This window comes from Bos javanicus, chromosome 27, assembly GCF_032452875.1.
Source record: "Bos javanicus breed banteng chromosome 27, ARS-OSU_banteng_1.0, whole genome shotgun sequence".
In the NCBI taxonomy this organism is placed as follows: domain Eukaryota; kingdom Metazoa; phylum Chordata; class Mammalia; order Artiodactyla; family Bovidae; genus Bos; species Bos javanicus.
Window position 1 is genome coordinate 14,881,458 of NC_083894.1, and position 20,980 is coordinate 14,902,437.

Sequence of the window (20,980 nt, forward strand, 5' to 3'; positions counted from 1 at the left end):
CTCAAGTTTCTTCTGCCTCTTCTCCCAAGGAAAATAAGACGGCAGGAAAGTGAGATGGGGTCTTTCCTTTCCCTAACTGGGGGTGGATATGAAAACCTAACAAGGTGTGTCTGTGTGTGCATGTGTGTGTGTGTGTGAGATCTTACACGCTAAGATCTTTTATAAATTTGATTTAAATCAAGGCCGCTTTAACTTCCAATCCTCCAAAAGTCCTTTCTCCCTTGCACTATCATTCTAGGGAGTATAAACAATGGTGGCCATTCAAGCATCTTCCTAACTGCATCCCTTTGTTCTGACCAGGAATTCTCTCCCTCAAGGTATTCCCCCAGAAGGCCCAACTCAGTCATTCAACTGACAAGAGATTTCTGGAGCATCGTCTTTGTACAAGGCCTGGCTGTCAGGTCCTAGGAGGACACGAGGAAGCACAGTCTAGGCCAGGATCTGGTTTGTGAGAAGTCCAGCGAGGCTGGAGGCCAGCACGCAATGATCCAGAGAATAAGCCGAGGACAGTCGTGAAAAGGAACAGAAAGCGGAGGGCCCGTGATGAAAGTTCAGGAAGTGGAATATTTTTTTCCAGTTCCAGGAAATCAAAGGCTTCAGCGAGCAGGAGGGGAGCAGGGGAGGGTGAATGGCAGGCAGGAGTCAGATGCTTCTGCTTTCAGGGGGCCTTTTCCTGCCCCCGCCCCAACCCAGAACAGAGCTGCCCTCTTCTTCCTGTGGGCCCCTCGCTCGCTGTCCCCAAAGCTCGGCCAAAACGACAACGTGACGTGATCTCGGGACGTGTCCTGACTTTCGGCCTCACGTGGCCCATTAATTCTCTGTCTCTTTATTAAACTCTGTGTTCATGCATGTCATCTCCCAACCACGCTGTGGCTCCCGAGAGAGCCGAGAACCTGCATGAGGACTCTGTGTCTTGAGTCACAGCACACGTTTGCGGCTTGGACCGCAGAGCAGCTCGATGACTCTGCTGAGTAAAGAGATGAATAAACAGAGCAAGGCTCCCTGACGGGAGCCAGAAGCCTGCAAGAGTTCAGGACCATTTGTGAGTACTGGATGGAACAACGGATGTCTTCTAGAGAATTTCAGGACTCCTGGCAAGTGGGATTTTAAAAATCTAGGTGAAGTGATAAAGACAGAGCAACCATAGCCGCCAGGGGCTTGCAGGAGGGACATAAAAACATTTGGGGGTGAGGAAAGTGACCTACGTCTTAAATATAGCGGTGGTCACACCACAGAGGACATCCATCAAAATTCACAGAGCTGCACACCTTCTAAGAGGGCTGCTTTTACTGTATTTCACTTAATATACATGCTTTCAGACCAAAAGTAGATAAGCACCTCTAATTCAATTTTTAAGTGTATCCTGAATACCAGTGACAAAGAGAGAAAATAAGTTTTTGCTTTCTGGGCTACATCTGGTACCCAGTTAATATGAGTCCACGATGTTTAAGGCCAAGCGTCACCCTGAGAGCGTGTAGCTCTGTGCTTGGAACAGGGACGAGCGCCGCTCTCCATCTGAACACGACCAAGGACACTTTAGAAACTTTCCAGCTCGTAAGTCGCAAGTCCAAGAGAGAAGCGCAGAGGTCCCACACGTCTGAGATGCTCTCTGGATGGGCTTTACACACCAGCCTTGATCAATCTCCTTCTCTTTACCCATCTATAGAGACAGATGCGAACTGATTTCCCTGAATCACCAAACTTTACCCCCAGGGGACCACACAGACAGAGCCACTGATTCCTGAGGAATGAAAAGTCATAAGAAGAGCAGAGTTAGCAATCTGCTCAAGCAGCGGTACCCAACCTTTTTGGCACCAGGGACCAGTTTCGTGGAAGATGATTTTTCCAAGAACCTGGGGCTGGGGACCCTTGTGCTGCAGCATGAAAGGACAAGAGTGGGAGCCCTCTAGGTGCTGGATGATCCTGATAACCAGTAAGAACAAAACCTAACATCTTCTGGGCCCTGAAGTTTGTCTTCCCCCCCATGGATGATCACCTGTGAGACCTTACAACTCCATGGGGAAGATATGATTATCACCCTGTTTTACACAGGTGGAAAAACATCGTGAAGAATCAAATAGCTAACAGAGAGTTCAATGGTCAGACAGCTGGTTAAGTGGCAGTCTCAGGGTGGAAATTCAGCTTTCCCTCTCCAGTACTCAGCAGCACCGTCTCCTGAAAGAGTTAAGGAAGTTCAAACTGAGCTACCCAGGGCTTTCTGAGCCCCTCTTAGGAGAAAAACTTTCAAATCTCACCTTAATAAAACTCTGGGCTCATAACCAATAGTGAAATTGCTTTTCAACAGTTCTATATTGGGTGCCAAGGAAATTCTCGAATGGCCAGAGGAGCAAGGAATCCACTAAGCTCCTCTAGCTTATGAAGGTCAGCACATCAGGAAAAGAGACACCCGCAGGAATGTAATTTTATCGGGACTTCGTTGCTGAGACTTACAACAATATTATTCATGGCTCGTTACTGATGAGCCAGTTTGATTCCTTAAAAGGTCATTCTCACTTTATTAATAACTGTTGACTTAATGCAGGGCTCCACCCAAGAAAGTAGTTGCCCCCATGCCTCAGAGAAAGATCTTAAAAGTAGCCTGCTAGGAATGGAAAAGTTCTTTGAAGGTGGGTTGGTCCTACCACTTGGCAGCTGAAACAAAGCTGAAAACCAGGGAAGTGGGGTAAATTGTCAAGGTCACTCAGGCGGCTGCAGGGTCCAGCTGAAGGCATAGAAAAGCAGGCCATTTGCAAGCTACCACGGAGAGAAATTTCTCTCTGACCTCATCTGAAGTTTGAGAACTTAAACTGTGAAGACCAGCACTGAAGATGTAACATAAGAGAAAACTTCTCTTAATCAAATCTATTTTAATATGATTTTGATAATATCACAAGCATAGTATCATTTTACCATCTTCTAACCACAGTTTGGGCTTCCCTGGTGGCTCAGCTGGTAAAGAAATCCGCCTGCAATGTGGGAGACCTGGGTTTGATCACTGTGTTGGGAAGATCCCCTGGAGGAGGGAAAGGCTACCCATTCCAGTATTCTGGCCTGGAGAATTCCATGGACTGGATAGTCCACGGGGTCGCAAAGAGTCGGACACGACTGAGCGTCCTTCACTTTCACTTTTCAATCACACAGTGATTTCTCGTGATACCCACCAGATGCTTGCAACAACCCTGCGAGGTGGGCGGAATCAGTTTTATCATTTCTGCTTTAGACACGAGGAAATGTGCGTCTCAGAGAAGTTAGGGAGTTTGCCTAGGGTCACGTGACAAACAGAAACCTGCAGAACTAGGTCTGGAGCCCCATCCTGTTAACTTTTAATCTGGTACTCTTCCGTTTTCCTTTTAGATAAAAGAGTCTGGCCACGATTTGGTTTAGGCATTCAAGGGTGGTAGAGACAGTGTCTACAAGGTTAGTACTTTCAGAGAAGGGAGCTCTGTCCCCACATGGGGCACACTGCCCCCCGACAGTGACAGGTCTACAGGGGTGCAGGGTAGAGCCAGAGTGTGATGAGAGTATACACTCTTCACTCCCATCAGAAAACAGCATCCTATGCTGCTCTGCTACAAAGGGGAGCAAACAGTGTCTTCTAGTAAAAACTCGGTTGAGTTAATCAACTTGTCTCAAGGGTCAACTCTCTGGGAGCAGAAACCCGGGTAAGACCTCATGGATTGGTGGCATACCCTCCCTGATGAAGCCATCAAATGCCCCATCCTCACTCTGCTATGCAGACAGAGACTTAGCATCCACCCACAGAAACAGAACCCATGCCCTAAACCTTTTTCTCCCTGGATGCACATATAGAATCAAACCGTTCAGAGTCATTCAAGTTCAAACACAGGTATAAAAGAGGTGGACAGGGACTAGGTCACCAGGAGCCTGTGGACGTGAGGGCCTTGGTCCTGGGCCAGGGCAGTGGGGACAGGGTGAGACTGGCACTTTGGGACAAACGACTCCGTGGAGAAGGGGCAGCGTGGACACAGAGCTTGGGCCAGCGCGAAGGTGACTGGGAGTCGCATCAGAAATAGAAGAGGACAGATTTGAGAAATACGACCAGGGAAGACGGGATTAGACAGTTAATTATAAATGAGGCAGAGGTGGCAAGAGAGAGGGAGGAGGAGAAAAACATCTATAGCCTCATGAAAAGTTGACAACTTGCTTGGGTAAATAAAAACTCCTTAAAGGTTGAAAAATAAATAAAACCTCCACCTCCATTTCCCCGGGCTGCAGGGGCACGCGGGACGGAGATCACGTCCTGTGCTGGCTAACCTCTGTCACCCTGGGTTTTCCAAGGTCCAGTTCACCGAACAAAAACAAGATGTATTATCGGTTGTGTCTTGGTACGCTGTGAGATCTCGATTTACACCTCATACACGGACCACCCGATGGCTAAGAGCTTTCTCAGGGTCCTGATAAAACTGGATATTGGGTCTCTGACCCTGTCCCCAAGAGCCTCCAGGACAAGGCCCAGCCCACTGAGAACCAGCATGGAGAGCCTTTATTCGCCCCTTCTCAAGAGGGGTGCCTTCCATCGAAAGAGCCACCCCAAAGCTACTTTTTTATCTCGTAGATGGAATTTCTCATATCTGAAGCATCAGGGAAAATGGGGAACTGAACGAGCCACAAAGGAGCTGAAAAAATGAAGACAACCTTACAGCCTGAGCATCATCTTTGTGTGCGTTCTAAGTCACTGCAGTCTTGTCTGACTCTTTGCAACCTTATGGACCATAGCCCGCCAGGCTCCTCTGTCCATGGGATTCTCCAGGCAAGAGTACTAGAGTGGGTTGCCGTGCCCTCTTCCAGGGGATTTTCTCAATCCAGGCATCGAACCCGCATCTCTTACGTCTCCTCCACTGGCAGGCCATCCTCAAACAATTAGGAAATCTGGTGCCAGAGGCTGCCGATCTTAAGTTGTAACTGTGAGGCCCTAAGTTTGGTCTCTTAGTTCTGAATCTCCTCTGCACCTTTTTTGTTGTTTTCTGCTCCTGTAGATACTCAAAGTTTCTAAGCGTGGCTGAAAAAAAAAAAGCTACTCTAGGTTTACTTTAGATGAAGTCAGTAAAATTTGGAACCAAAAAAAAAAAAAGGTACGTCCTAAGACTGTGTGATTTGGGCCACCAAAATCAAGGCAAAACCCAAATCACATTATTTCCTAACTGTCTATGTCTAGTTACCCAAGGCCTGCTTGATTTACTTCAGGGTCATGAACAGCCTTCCTTATTTCACAGCAGTCTTTGCTTTCTTGCAGGGTGGGGTTACTTTTATCAAGGAACACAATGGGGGTGATGAAGCCCCACCTAAGCCAGGGAGACAGAATTTCCGCACCTGCAGACTTTACACACTGGCCTGGAGGTGATTTCAATACAGCTCAGCAGAGGCCCTGCTGACCCGGGCAGTAGGCCAGCAGGGTATTATCAGAACAATCCAGCATGTTTCTGGCTTCTTCCACTTCCTAAAAACAGAAGTTGCCACATACACGAAATAATTCAATGTGAAAGAAAAGTAAAAATAACAATAAGGAGTGTTTTTTTTTTTTTCCTCCCTCCTCTTAAAGGGGTAGCAGGTAAGGGTGTTGGAGGGTGCTGACCTGTGCATTTAAATGCTCAGGAGAGAGGAAATGGGAAAACACCTGGTTTAAGTACTGAGACACCACACCCCCTCTTGGAGTGCACAGCCAGCTAAATCTGGAAGTACATTCAGCTGATATGGACAAGAAGGTGAGCCCAGGACACTGCCCGCTGACTGTGAGTGTGTGTGCACTAGTGCACGTGTGTATGTGTGTGTGTTTTCCTGCTGCCCTAAGAATAAAAGTGAAACACAGCTGAGATCCAGCAAGAGTTCATTTGTCAGGGTAACAGTACATTTCGCTGTTTACGCCCTTACTGGATTTGCTTACCACACAGAGCGCCCATCTCCAGAATAAAAATATACTGGCTGGCTGGCCTCCACGGGATTAAGATACTGATTTTCAATCTATTTCCCCAGGGACAGAGCCGACCAACAACGAGGAAAAGGCTCTCGTATTAAGGACTCATTTCAGCTCCCATTTTTAATCTCATAAACATGGGCTTATAAGAGGGGAATGAAAACATCTTGAAGTTTTCATCTTTGTGCCTGGATACAAAACTGGAAGGAACTCTGGGTTTAGAGACCAATAAATAGAAAGCAAGAAATGGTGTCATTTTTAAATAAAACATTTTTTTACAAAGTAAAGACAGCCCAGAAAAGAATCTCTCCAATGCCACAGGAGCCTCAGAATCAGAAACAGCTATGTTTTTCATCTTGGTCCACACATCACAGAGGCTGGAATGGCTAATTAACCATCACTTGGGAGAGTGGAGACAAGGCTCTGAGAAGGGTTTAAAATCTGAACTAGTGGTTCTGTTAGCAATAATCACAAAGTACCCACTTCTTTCAAATACTTGCATGGATCCACTGCATCTATCATTACACACCTTTGCAAGGGCCACTGACTAGTTAGAAAGAGATATTCAAACTCATTTTACTGCCATCCATTATGATTTTATTCTTCGGAAGAGAATCATTTAATCCGGTTGGTGATTCTCTAACCAGACCTGACCTTCATCTTTGCCCCAGAAGGAACGACCATGCAGTACCAACGCCATGCAACGCCCACTACACCAAAGGGCGAAGAACAACCAACCTGACAGAGAATTTATGTACTGAAGACTCAACCAGAATGTTAAAAAAAAAAAAAAAAAAGGTTGGGAGTAAAGAATACTGGTCCAATTCTGGCTTCTGTCTGGCATTTTATTTGAGGCTGAGTTTCCCTCCTTAAGGAAGGGAGCTCAAAAGTCAAACAGCTCCCTCAAAATAAGCTGAATCTTAAGAAAGCATGCCTGGAGGGTTGGCAAATATCTTGCTTTTTAAAAAGAGCTCAGAGGACCGAAGCTTTCCGAGGACAGTCTGCTGACACAGGGACGATCAAAACCCAGGTGCTGGAGAAGCAGCTCCCAGCGGCCCTAGGGGAGGAAGCCGGACTTCCGGTCAGACAAGCGGCCTGGCTCCAGAGGGGAAGTGAGAAGGCTGCTCGCTCGACAGTTCGACAGTTCGCTCAGCTCAAAATGACTGTGGGGCCATCTGTCTCTGTGCAGAAGTGCCGCATCCCAACGAGGAAGGCAAGGCCGTCCAGTTGTGAGACACAGCATATGCGTCATTCTTCCTTCACCCTGCACGCTGCTGGAGACTCCAAGTGCAAGGAAGACCCTGCACCTGTGATTCTACCTCCAAACTCCAAAACCCCACGTGCAGCGGTTGCAACTTGCGGTCCAAACTCCACACTGTGTGCTTAGTAGCTCAGTCATGTCCGACTCTCTGCAACCCCATGGACTGTAGCCCACCAGGCTCCTCTGTCCATGGGATTTCCCAGGCAAGAATACTGGAGTGGGTTGCCATTTCCTTCTCCAGGGGAATCTTCCCAACCCAGGGATTGAACCCGTGTCTCCTGTGTCTCCCGCATTACAAGCAGATTCTTCATCTGCTGAGCCATCAGAGAAGCCACTGAGAACCCACAAATGAAGGTCCTCAGATGTGAGACTGACTCTTGGAGCTCTGCTTCATCTTTCCCATTCTTACCAGTGTTAGAAGCCCTAATTGTTTACAAAATGGAGCAAAATGAAATGAAACCAAAGGTATTGAGGGCAAAGAAACAGAGGTTCTGGATTCCTGGACTGGAGTCAGAATACAAGTTCAAGGCTTGGTCTCCACTCTTACAAAGGGTCCCCACCATCCACTCACGGCAGCACCCCGGTGGGACTTTACTGAGATATAATCCACGCTTGTCACCCTCCTGCCTAAAAGCCTCCTGGGGTGGGGCTTACATGATGCATGTATATGCAACATCTGTGAGCCTTAGTATCTGCTATATTTCAATTTTTAAAAACTTAAACACATACACACACACACCCTCCAGCACTCTGAGGAAAAAAACCCAACCTCCTTCCCAGGGTCTGCAAAGGCCCCCATAAGCCCACCCCACTTCCTTTCTGAAGCGCCTCATGAGCCCTCCCCAGGTGCACTGGCCTTCCCTCTAGTCCTCCAAGTGTGTTCCTGCATCGGGGTCCATGGGGGCCAGGTCTGCTGCCAGCCCCCTGCTGCAGTTCCTCCCCCAGCAGCATCATCTCATCTCTCCAGTCTGTCCCTCTGGCGCATTTAACATAGACGGTAAAGCTGTTGTTATCTGCAGTTCCATGAAATTAGGAGTTGGTCCTGCCTTGCTCCGGATCTATTTCCCCGTGCACAGCGCTGCACAGAAGGTACTCAGAACTCTCCGCGGGATCACAGCATGCCCTCTGGCCACGCACTTCTGTTTCCGCCTCTGAGAGATGAGCACCACCTCTGTGGCAGGTCCGTCATCCAGGAGATGCTGTGAGGACTGGTGGGGACAGTCTCCCCCACTCCTTGTTCCCAAGTTAAATAAATAACACATTTGTCCACATAACCAAAAATGCAAAGACTGAGAACTGCCGGTGATTAGCCGCCGGTGAGGGGCGGGGGGCGGGGGCGGAATCTCTTTTCATCTACCTATTTTCTTGAGGTCCATCCACCTCAGTTCCTTTATCTGATCCTCAAAGGATTGTATTTTTCAGCCCTGACATCCGAGGGCCTGAACTTGGATTCTGAGACAGTTCCAAGCCCTCCTCCCACAGCCTATGTTATTTTAAGTCACGTTTTACAAATTCTCGACCCCGGAGGGGCTACTTGTGTGTATAAAGAAATGAGATGTCAAAACAGTTTACCTATGATGTTCACCGTACTATCCACTTCAGTTTTTATAGTTGAAGTCAGGACCGCATACTCAGGAGAAAGATCACTTACTCCGTTACTAAGCCCCAAAGGTGACTCAATTGGTTCTTGCTAGGAAGAAGAAAAGAAAAAAGAATTGAGAACACTTCCTTTTCCCTTCCTTTGCTTAGCTTAAATTCTACCCTGTCTGCTTTCTTTTAATGCCAAGGTCAGGTTCATCTCCCAAGTGCACGTTTCAAGTGTATGTTTTCAATCAGCTAGAGCTTAAAAAGCACATTTCTGCCTAGAATGTCTCCTCTAGTGTTCCCTTTTTTCCCTCTTCTTCCTTGGAGGAGGTAACACCATTGCACCTGGCTTACCTTCCTGAAATGCTTACCTCTGCAACCCGATGACCCCTGGATAAGGAAGCTGCATTACTATCTAAGTAAAGCTCCGTGCTAGGGAGACCCCAACTCCTCCTTCTCTGAAGGAGGGCGTGCATGCGTCAGCTCCTGACCTTCTCTCTAAGGGAGGAATCCTTTTATACTTTTGGAGGAAAAGCTCTGCCTCAACTATGAGCCCAAGGACAGGAACTCAGAGCACATGGTGGATGAATTTTTCTCATATAGGGTTTGCCCTGGACCCTGGCCACTTGAGCATCCTGCCCCAGGGGTGGGGCGGGGCGGCCGGTGACACGGGCCAGACTCCCAGCTGAAGACCCCTTGACTCCGTGGAGGCAAGTGGAGCAGCCCATATCCATGGTGCCTGTTAAAGCCTTCTGAGAGTCTACATATTGATACTAATGAATCTAGAAGAATCAATTCCTCTGCCTAAGCTCGGCTCTCGATTCTGGTTTACTCAAGTGCACCAGAGCCCTCCAACCTCTGAAAGCACCAACAGCTCTGGGACAGCCAGTGCTGGGGTACAGACTGACTTTCAGTGGTTTGATGAGAGCGTTTCTCTTCAAGAGAAGAGAAGCTATTGCTATCTACGACAGCAACAGAATCAGACCAAAAAAGCCACACACAACTCCTGGGGAAACCACACTGGAGACGGGGGTATAAGGATGGAAAGAACAGAAGACGGGAGCAGAAGATCATGTGAGATGGATATGACTCTGCTTTGAAAAATTTCAAGTGGCTGCTCCAAGGCATGCAGAGTATTCTTATCAATGCATGTGCTGCTTGGACTCAATCACGAATGCCCTGTAAACCTTAGGGAAGCCACAGTCCCACCCAGCAAATTCCCACCATGATATCCGTGACTTTAAAGACATTACCTCACTGTATAGCTCAGTTCTTGTGGGGGGGGGGATCACAAACAGCAGGGTTGACCAGATGTATGAAACGCTGACCACCCACCCCCCTGCCCCCCTGCCCCCCGTCCCCCGTCCCCAGGAAGGACCAGGGACCGCCCTGTTGGGTAGAATGTTTATCCTCTTTCCTTGTAGCATCTCTTTTACAAATTCCAAAGAGTTTATCCTTTCTGGGAAGAAACTCGCTTGCTTGTGACTTGAGGCGTCACATTCCCTTGAGAGCTAAACTCTTGACTGTGCACCTGCCTTCCCACCACAGCCCCCTCACTGTGGCTCGGAAAAGCCTGCAGTCTGGCTGCCACTCCACTCGTGGAAGCGAACTCTCAGCTCCCGGAGAGGGTGACGATGAGACGGTCTGGCTTTGGAGTCACATGAGCCTGGAGTTCAAGTCTCTCACTAGTTACAGGGCTTTAGCCTCTTCAGCGGTCTCTTAGGATGCTGTGGACAGCTGTAAACTGAGGACAATAATAGAACCCACACCATTCCCACAGGGATGATGGAAAGATTAAATACAATGAATATGCACCTGTCATCTATAATTAAATAAACACTCGCTATTATCCAAGGTCACAGATAAAACTCCACTCTCCCAAAGCACCTTTCTGCAAGTCTCTTTCCCTCAGCCCCACACTCTGACATCCAACAGGAAGACCTGTAACTCTCCCTTCTTGACAACAAAAGCTACCGGATTTGCCACCTTGCTGAGGGCCCCTTCCTCTCTGGCTTTCTCAATGGCCCCCTTTCTACCCGCCTCAACATCTCCACCAAGCTCTATGTGTCATCTTATTCCTCTTCCATCTCTTTGATTTCCCAAAAGGAACTAAGAACATTTTAGGGAATTATGCAAAGAACTGCTCATTTTCATGGGTCTCTTTTGTTGTCATTTTCCACTTTAGGTTTCTTATAAAAGTAACGAGGCAGTCAGACTTGCATATATTTAAAAACCTAAATTATTCTGATTTCTCAATGTGGAGACGTCAAAGTGTTTCACATGATCTACAGTTTAATTAGCGGCAAGTGCGACTTTTATCACATTACACTTGAGAAAACTATGACTCAGAGACGAAATTAGTTTTCTAAGATCACACTCCTTTTAATCTGAGGAGATACGGGAGCTGAACCCAGTCTTTGGTCAGGGAACATGGTCCAATTCCAGTAGCTTCTTAATAAACCCTTGGATCCTGTACTAATTCCAATGGAGACTGAGAACTACTGCCAACATTGTTCTATTCCCCAGATCCCTGCCTTGAATCCTGCACAACTTCTGTAACAGAACAGAATAGGAAATGGCAACTCACTCCAGTATTCTTGCCTGGGAAATCCTATGGACAGAAGAGCCTGGTGAGCTACAATCGTTGGGGTCCCAAAGAGTCAGACACGACTGGGCGACTACACCACCACCACCACCAATGGAGGCTGAGACTATGAACACTGCTTTGCCTCCTCCCGTCCCCACATCCAAAATAACCAGCCAATTGATTCCCAAGTCCTCCATGCAAACCTTCTCTTTGGTTCTGGAAGGACAAGACAGTACATTGTCTAGTGAAAAGCATCTAGCACCTCTCTGAAAGGTTTCCATCCAGGGAGCAGAAAAACAGGGATCCTCACTACGTTCAGCTGAAATTTTTGAAATTATTAGAATAGGAAGATCTAAAACTAAACTATGTTATTATTGTTTTTTAAGGCAAGAGCCCAAATTAAGAAAATAGGTGAACGTTTCTCTATAGAACAAATATACAGAGATCCCTCAGGTCACGAACGGCCTTTGTCCACAGCATCTCCTGGTCCTCTGTGATGCTCATTCTTGTCCTGTACCACACCTGGCTGTACCGTAACCTGGCCTGCTGAGTCCTAAGCCAACCTGGCTCCTCTTTCTGTCCTAACATCTCTCCATGAGGCCTGAAAACTCAGGGCTGCCTCTTGGATCCATACCTGTCTTCATCCTCAGCATCCTCTTGCAGAGAAATGTCTCTTCTCCATTCCAACCACTATTTTCAGCTAAACTGTCTACCCAGTCTCTCCTCCCTGACTGTGAGAAAGACCTCCCTTAAATATCAAGCCCACCATGCTCCAAGTCCTTCCCAAGGAGTTCAGCGGTGCCTTATGCCACAAAAACATCCATGGAGGTTAGTCGGCCAACCAGTTTTGCAGACTGTGCTCTGAGCAGTCTCTTCAAGAGCCTCCAGGAGGAGAGGGAGGCACCAGGGTTGGCTGGGTGAGTACTTTCACTTGTTTCCTGCTTCCAGAGCAGTTCTGATTCCATCTGTTGAAAGTTCAGGTGGGTTGTTGGCATGGGTTTTCAGTTCATTAAGGTTTAAAAATTGAAGGTCCCTTGCCACCCATGAAAAGCTTACTCCAGGATGAGCCCTGACAGGTAGTCATTCAGTCTATCTGTGGACAGCAACAGGGAGCATATTGTTTGGTAAGCCAGCTCAAGTCACTGTTGGATCCGAGCGCTCTATCGGAAAAATCTGCTGACTTCCCTGGCAGTCCAGTGGTTAAGACTTCAAACTTCCAATGCAGGGAGGGCGGGTTCAATCCCTGGTAGGAGAACTAAGATCCAGTATGCTGTGCAAGGTGGCCAAAAATAAAATAAAATAAAATTCTGCTGAGCCAATACCTGCTTTTTTTCTGTAACTCCCATCTAGAAGTCTGCACTCAAAACTAACAGAGACCAGGCCTGCTCTTTACCAAGTGACTGTGCAGGCTGTCCTTGATTATATTTTCTCTAAGAGCATCAATTCTTTGATTTGGAAGCAGTCTACAGTTTGCAAATATTCATTTCGAATCCATCCTACCTACATGCCTTCTTTCCCCATGAGGCCTCACTCAGGCTCCTGCTCTAATGAAGCTGGTTTCCTGACTTCTCATTTCCAACTCTTTTCAACCCCGTGGACTGTAGCCCGCCAGGCTCCTCTGTCCTGGAATTCTCCAGGCAAGAACACTGGAGTGGGTTGCCATGCCCTTCTCCAGGGGATCTTCCCCACCCAGATCTTCTGCATTGCAGGCAGATTCTTTACCATCTGAGCCACCAGGGAAGCCCTATCCAATGAAGACCAAACATCAACTCTGACCTCCAGACCTTCATGTGCGATGCTGCTGGTGGGAGTGGATATCCACCAATTTACTGGCATGTCCCCCAAGGCCTGGCTCGGAGCCCACAGCACTGAGGCACTGAGGAAGGTGATGTGGCACAGGTTCTGGAGTTGGACTCGCCTGGAATCAAATCCCAACTCCATAAAGCGTGGAACTCTGGGAAAATCACTCAACATCCCTGTGCCTCCACTGCTGCTAATACAAAAGGGAGACAACCTGCCCATCATGAGAAGGACGAAACAGGTAATAATTGAAGCTGAGAGCATGGTAAGAGCGCCAGAATGTCAGCTACACCCCTCTGTTTTATCCACTTCTATCCTTACTCATCATGGCTTTGGGACATTTTCTGAAACACAGATACACTCTGATGATGTGCCATCTAGTACTGCTCTCTACTGTGCTTCTTATGAGAATATTCCCTTAGACAGCCAGTTACCTCCATGCAGGCAGGGCTTAGTTCAAGTAAAATGGCTCCCTGAGTGCACAGCATATACTCCAACATCTGAGGATATGGAGGCAGCAGTTCTGCACATATTACGCGGTCAGTGGGCCTTGGTCTCCCAGTTTCCGGGAAGCTATTTCCCGAGGAAACAAAGAGCATGGAGATAACAGACTACCTGAATGGCCCAAGAAATATTCTAAGAGTGGGCCAGCATGCTCTGAATATTTCTTCCTAGTTAAAACTTCAACTCAATCAACTATACTGCAATGAAAAAAATAATTTAAAGAAGAATAGTATTTATTCAGGTATCTTAAAAAAAAAAAAACAACACTTCAACTTTAATTGAAGGAAGACTGGGAAGAGCTTGTTTTAACAGTAAATTTTCATACCCAGTTACTACACGCTTGTGCTTAGTGCCAGTCATGTCTGACTCTTTGCGACCCCGTGGACCATGCCAGGCTCCTTTGTCCATGAGACTTCCCAGGCAAGAATACTAGAGTGGGTTGCTATTTCCTTCTCCAAGGAATCCTACCGACCCAGGGATCCAACCCACGTCTCCTGCATTAGCCGGTAGATACTAAGCCACAAGGGAAGCATTTGTATAAGACAAATTTTCTCTGTAGAAGAAACCTACCTAGTCTATTCCGTTGCATATATGCACAGGACATATGAACTCAGATTTTAGCTGTTTTGACAAACAATAAAAAGTAATGTATGAACATCTCAGTAAAATCCTTTACACAATTCCAGACCATCTGGGGAATGGACTTTGAACCGCTCTCCAGAAACATTCAATGAACACTATGCAGCCATGAGCCACAGCACTTGGGAAAGCCTACAAGCCTCCTCCATGTTCCCAGCCTTTGTTGTTAAGTCAGATGCAAGGGGATTTATATTCAAAAGTTAAGTTGTGTTTACTTCCGATGAATCGCCTATCTTCTGCTGAAGGAACAATGTCTCTCTGAGGGACACAATTCAGGTACTAAGCAAGCCTACATCACAGCAGGATTTCTCACTGCACCCTCTCCTGGGATGGAATTAACCCACATGGCTGAGCCTACGAGGAAAGCTCTCACTTTCCTCCCTGCGTCAATGTGGGGCCTGGCCACATGCAAGACACTGTCATTGTGACGGGGCTGCAGATGACCTTTACTGCCGAGAACACCACGTGTCATCAATTCGCACACTGATGGACTTGTGAGGGGCACATTCCTCCATTTCCCTACCCCTGAAGTAATAAGACGTGCCTTCTGATCAATTATGTATGTCAAGATTTCACTGCAAGCAGTTTTCCCTGCTTACAGATTAAAAAAATAATAATACATCTTACCATCATTGGCACCTAATAGTCATTGCTTCTGGAGGGTATGTCTGAGCAAAGTCAACTGAAAAGTGAACATCTGTTACTCCATTTTTATTTCTCCATTAACTGAGATTATGAAATTTAATCTGCATTCTAACCCTCCACTCCCTCCCCATATATTTATTTATGCATCTACTTGGTCAACAAATACTCATCTATCTAGGCAGTGATCAAATATGGATTAATTATCTGTTTTGTACCAATGACTAAGATAGATGCTGTGAAAATATTAATAGCAGTAAATATGACAGAGCTGTACTTAAGACTGTAGAAGATTCTTCAAAATCACACATTTGTGGAAGTTACAACTTTTCTGACTAAACAAAATAATCAGAATGTAGGCCCTAAAAAAAATCCAAATGGTGGGAAATCTGATATAACAAACAACAAGATTTTTTCAATTGCAAGAAAAAAATAATTTTTTGAAAGTAATCTAGTGGAAACCCATAGGTTAAAAAGACTTGAGACATATACAAAAATCACAACATGTGAACTTTATATGATTTTGATTCAAGTGATCAGACTGTATAAAAACTATGAAACTTATGAGACAAATTAGAAATTTTTAAGCACTGACTGGATGGATATTTGGTGATAGTGAAGAACTACTATTAATTTTTTCAGATGTAATAATGATTCTGGATTATTTTTAAAGAGCATTTATCTTTTAAAGATATTTACTGAAGTAGTTGTGAAAGAAATGATGTTTAGAATCTGCTTTAAAATATTGGGCTGAACCATATGAAAGTATTTTTGCAAGTCAAAAATGGTTGAGTATCTGCAGTTTCATGCATATAGGGAAGTGGACAGAGGTACTAATGTAATAAAATGGCCATGAGCTGATTGATGTTGAAAGTGGGGTGACGGTCTATGAAGTACATTTGACTCACTTGCTTCCTTCCTGTGTGTATAAAATTTTTCCATAATAAAAAGTTAAAATATAAGGCCTATACTGTGCTATATTTAAAGTAAGTCACCAACTAAAAATACTGAAAGTGGAAACTAGAGGTCTCACTGCTGAAATACTCTAGCTAAAATATTTCTTTTCCACTGTAGAAGTAAATGTGTCTGAAATTTTAACAATTTACCTAAGTTTTCCCCTCTAATTACCTTCACAAGTCAAACTGAAGTATATTTTGTGTGTGTGTTTTTCCAACTATTTTGACTCAGTGGTTTGCTTTTAAACATTGCGCTGTCTGGATAATTTGGATTTTCCTTCAACAGTTATTCTGGAGTATAAATCAGAGTACTTGGCATCACTTTTAAGTTCAGTTCAAAGTTACCATGTGAACTTGGCCACATGTCCCGCTGCCCTTGGGCCCCTGTCACTCAACCTTCTCACGCCACCGTCTCCTCATCTGCAAACAGGGTGTGCTGAAGCAGACCACTGTCTCTCTGATGGTCTACGGGCCCGGACTGTAGAGTCTGCTCTTTGCTTAGCAACCGAAGCTCATCTTCAGTTTCTTATGGGATATTTGGCAATTCTATGGCTTTTGAACAAGGGCCCCCCAATCAACACACAAAGACCCTCACAGGGTAGGGGGTTTCAGACTACATAGCCGATGGAAAAGCTCACACACACAAATACATCCCTATGGAAGACCTTTGGGAGTTACGAAAGCTAGTTCTTTTTTTTTTTTTGAAAGCTAGTTCTATATTGAGATCCACACAAATAGAGGGCCTGAACAGAGCACAAACTAATAGCCTATCAAGGGTAAAAAAAAAAAAATATATATATATATATATATACACACACACACACAAGTATATATATACACACACACATAAATATATACATATACACACATATATATACGTGTGCGTGTGCATGTGTGTTCAGTCACTCAGTCACGTCCAATTCTTTTACAACCCCATGGACTGTAGCCTGCCAGGCTTGAGGGGCCTGGTGGGCTACTGTTCATGGGGTCACAAAGAGTCGGACACAACCGAGTGACTAAGCACATACATATATAAATGTAGGTATTTAATATAAGTTTATAATACCTAATATACTTTAAAATATATTTAATGGCCTGAAAACATACTTGATATTGTCAGATAGTAGCGGGTTGCTGGAGCTTAGCCGGAGCTAAGTGACCAGCTGGCAAGAGTTGCAGGGGCCAGATGGAGGCCTAAGACTGCCAGGCTCAGCGTGGATTTGTGAGTTCATTCATAAATCGTTCAGGGAAATTGGATGAAGCAGGGGAGGTGTGTGTACCTGAGCCCACAAGCGGGCACATGCTAAAGAGAAGACATGAGAGCACAGAAATCGCAACAGCAAAGGAAGCAAGATTAAATACTTCACAGAGACCACATCGCTTGTCTTCATGAGACAGACTATGAATCACTAGTATGATCACAACTTTGGTCTCCTCTCTGCACAAAGATTACCTTGATGTGCTTCACTCTGTCTTCTTTTTCTGTCTTTGGTTTCTTTCCTGTGGCAACAAAAATAGTTCGGGATTAATCCATGAAGAATGCAGAGACATTTCCCCTACATTAAATTCTTTCTGAAACTCTCACTGCATTTATTGCTGTAATGTGTAGATGGTCAAGATCCCAAACGTTTCTTTTCCTTTCCTTGGGGGCCCTGGGAGTCATTTTACCCAGCCAAGTAAAGGCAGAATTAACATTCACAATGGGAACAGGGTTGTATTCTTGCTGTGGCTACGATTGTGGAAATCAAGAAATCACAAAGGCGCTATTTAAGCAACAGTTGTTTTAGCCGGTAAATCTCTTTATCTACCTTTCTTAGAAGGCCGCTCAGACATGGGCAGCATCCGGTAGACTCTGAAGGCATTGTTTCCTTTTTTTATGCTTTTGTCCTTGACTTCCTCAATGTCAGGCAAAGAGTTCATGGCACATCGGAAATTCGCCTTCCACGTTTTTGGGTCAGGTTTATCTATTCCTGGTTGATGCTTTCCTAAAAAAATAGTCGAAAGAATGAAGGTTAAGAGGAAAAAAAAAGAGAGGGAACATTATTTCCAGAGTAAAAATTTCTGGAAACAGGATTGCTGGCGGGTTGTAGAGAGAATGCTTTTCATTCCAGGCCACACCTACAGTGAACAAACGTCCTGGTTTGTTCCAAGCTGAGAAGGTTCTTGGGATGCGGGAATTTTTGTTTTAAAACCCAACAGTTTCAGGGCGCTGCTGCTGCTAATAAGTTGCTTCAGTCGTGTCCGACTCTGTGCAACCCCATAGACGGCAGCCCACCAGGCTCCCCCGTCCCTGGGATTCTCCAGGCAAGAACACTGGAGTGGGTTGCCATTTCCTTCTCCAATGCATGAAAGTGAAAAGTGAAAGTGAAGTTGCTCAGTCATGTCCAACTCTTAGCAACCCCATGGACTGCAGCCCACCAGGCTCTTCCATCCATGGGATTTTCCAGGCAAGAGTACTGGAGTGGGGTGCCATTGCCTTCTCCCCGTTTCAGGGCAAACTGGGACAAACTGGTCACCCTGGGTCTACAAAACAGCTTCAGAGAAAATAAGGGTAGAAATCAATGTGGGGAATCAAGGTAAGGAAAAGAAAAAGCTAGGAGGTCAGGAGGGTTTCCTTGGTGGCTCAGCTGGTAAAGAATCCTCCTGCAACGTGGGAGACCTGGGTTCAGTCCCTGGTTGGGAAGATCCCCTGGAGAAGAGAACGGCTACCCATTCCAGTACTCTTGCCTGGAAAATTCCATAGACTCTATAGTCCATGGGGTCGAGAAGAGTCGGACATGACTGAGTTACTTTCACTTCACTTCGCTTCAGGAGGCCAGGAGACCAATAAGCATAAGTCACTGGAAGGTCTCCTTTCCAACTGACTCTCAAACAAACAGCTCCCTAGTTAAATGAAATTATAAATAAATAGCTACATAAATAAACAGCAAATAAATAATAAGAAATAAATAGCTAAATAAATAGTAAGTATTAATCAAAAATAAACAGCTAAATAAATAAATAGTAAGAAATACATAGCTAAATAAATAGTAAGAGAAACAGCTCTCTAGTTATAAATAAATATAATCTCGACTACCTTTGGGGGAAATAATTCGACCAAGGTTTACAGCTCCAGAACAAATCAGTTCTACATCCCCCTGGTACATACCTGGGGAACTTCATCAGAAAACCACATTTATATGGCTGAGTTCCTTCACTGTTCATCTGAAACTGCTACAACATTGTTAATCGGATATATCCCAATATACAGTATTTTTGGTGTTAAAAAAAAAATAGAAAACCACATGTCCAGGAAATTTAAAGACTCAGTTTCTATGGAATGGGTGGAGCATCACTTCTGAGTGATGAAGTCTATACCTCATATGCCCTGGATGTGTCTGAAGACAAGTCACAGGTTTATCAGCACTATCTTCATGAAACCATAAGCCAAGGCATTTCATACATGCAGTAAAAATAAAAAGAAACAATAGCTAACAGTCCATCATATAAGTGAAATTTACCAAGAGAGTAGAACTTAAATATTCTCAACCAAAAAACAAAGTACACTTTAAATATCCTGCAATTTAATTTGTCAGTTATACCTTGATTTTTAAAAAGCATGAAACCAACAACAAAAAAGCAACAGTACCAGCCTCTGGAGATGATGTGGGTTCATACCTGTATGGATGGCCCAGTTTCTAAAGAGGGGTGCATCTTTTTCCACATCCCACCCATGTCTAGCAGCATGCATCCAGGGGATCTGAAAAATCTTCTTTTCCTAAGAAAAAAAAAGTAAATAAGAACTGCAGCGAAGGGTTTCAGGCCATCATTGCAGAGGGTTCTAGCTAGTTTCAGCTAGTAAGACTCCCCATTAAGTAAAATCACTGGGTTTGCTGAATGTCTATGGTAAACCAAACCCATTTCCTCACTATGACCCAAACCTTGACAGTCTACCAGGTAAGACTGAGAGGCAGGTGGAGTCTGGTAGGCTAGAAATAAATTTCAAGGTCAAAAGTGATGATTTGGGAAATGCCAATGTGTTTCATTATCTGTGCCTCCTTTTTTACAGGATCACAGGTAAATGGCCACTGACTGAAATGTCTATAGCTTATGATTTATTTCTGTCACTTGGTAAAGAGGAACTCCAGCTGTCTTAGGTAAATTAAACATTAGGCAACTCTAGCATGAAAACATATACACTAACATGTGTAAAATGGACAGCCAGTGGGAATTTGAGAAATGATGCAAGGAGCTCAACCCGGGGCTCTGGGACAATCTAGAGGGGTGGGTGGTGTGAGGGAGGCTCAAGAGGGAGGAGACATATGTATATACCTATGGCTGATCCATGCTGATGTATGGTAGAAACCAACACAATACTGTGATTATCCTTCAATTAAAAATAAAGAAATTTTTTAAAATTAGGCAACTCTTCAAAGCAATACACATTTCACTGCTAAAGGGAAGTCGGGGTGTCTGAGGCCATTGTCAGAGACTGAATCTCTCAATCTGCTCATGCAGCCAACAGAAATGAGAGATTTTGTTTTAGGGACTTCCCCTTCCAGGGGTTCAGTTCAGTCGCTCAGTCGTGTCTGACTCTTTGCAACCCCGTGGACTGCAGCACGCCAGGCCTCCCTGTCTGTCACCAACTTCCGTAGTTTAGGCAAACTCAGGTTCAGGGATTAGGGTGCCGGGTGGGGGGGGGGGCGCGGAACGGGTTTGATCCCTGGCTGGGGAAATAAAGATTCCGCATGACAGATGGCGTGGCCAAAAATATATAAAATAAAATAAAACAAAATAGAGAAGTTAAAAAAAAATTTTTTAAAGATTTTGTTCTAATCCCTGTGTCTACTACCCTGCCTGAGGAGAAAGCAACAAATATAAACAAAGATGTACGAATTATGTGAAGATGACACTCTTTTTCTGAAGAAAAGTCCCTTAAGTACAGTTCTTGTCATAGAAGACCTTCTCCATCTCTCTTACATCCCAACTCAAAACTGCTTAAATCAACCCTGGCAAATGTATGACTAGAAACTAGTGCTTTGGAAACAAAATAGTAAAACTACTTATGTGAAACCCAGTTTATTTTGCATGTTCAC

General features: G+C 45.1%; 1 protein-coding gene across 4 annotated transcripts in view; it reads right to left on the minus strand.

Moving 5' to 3' along the window:
* Nucleotides 1-20,980, minus strand: part of IRF2 (interferon regulatory factor 2) — an 83,639-nt gene that overhangs the window by 13,724 nt on the left and 48,935 nt on the right. For all 4 annotated transcript variants that reach the window (XM_061404153.1, XM_061404156.1, XM_061404155.1 and 1 more), the window contains 4 exons: nt 19,563-19,662; nt 17,714-17,890; nt 17,359-17,405; nt 8,766-8,883 (listed from right to left, as the gene is read on the minus strand). In XM_061404153.1, the coding sequence (XP_061260137.1) occupies nt 8,766-8,883; nt 17,359-17,405; nt 17,714-17,890; nt 19,563-19,662 (442 nt within the window). The remainder of the gene's footprint in view (nt 1-8,765; nt 8,884-17,358; nt 17,406-17,713; nt 17,891-19,562; nt 19,663-20,980) is intronic.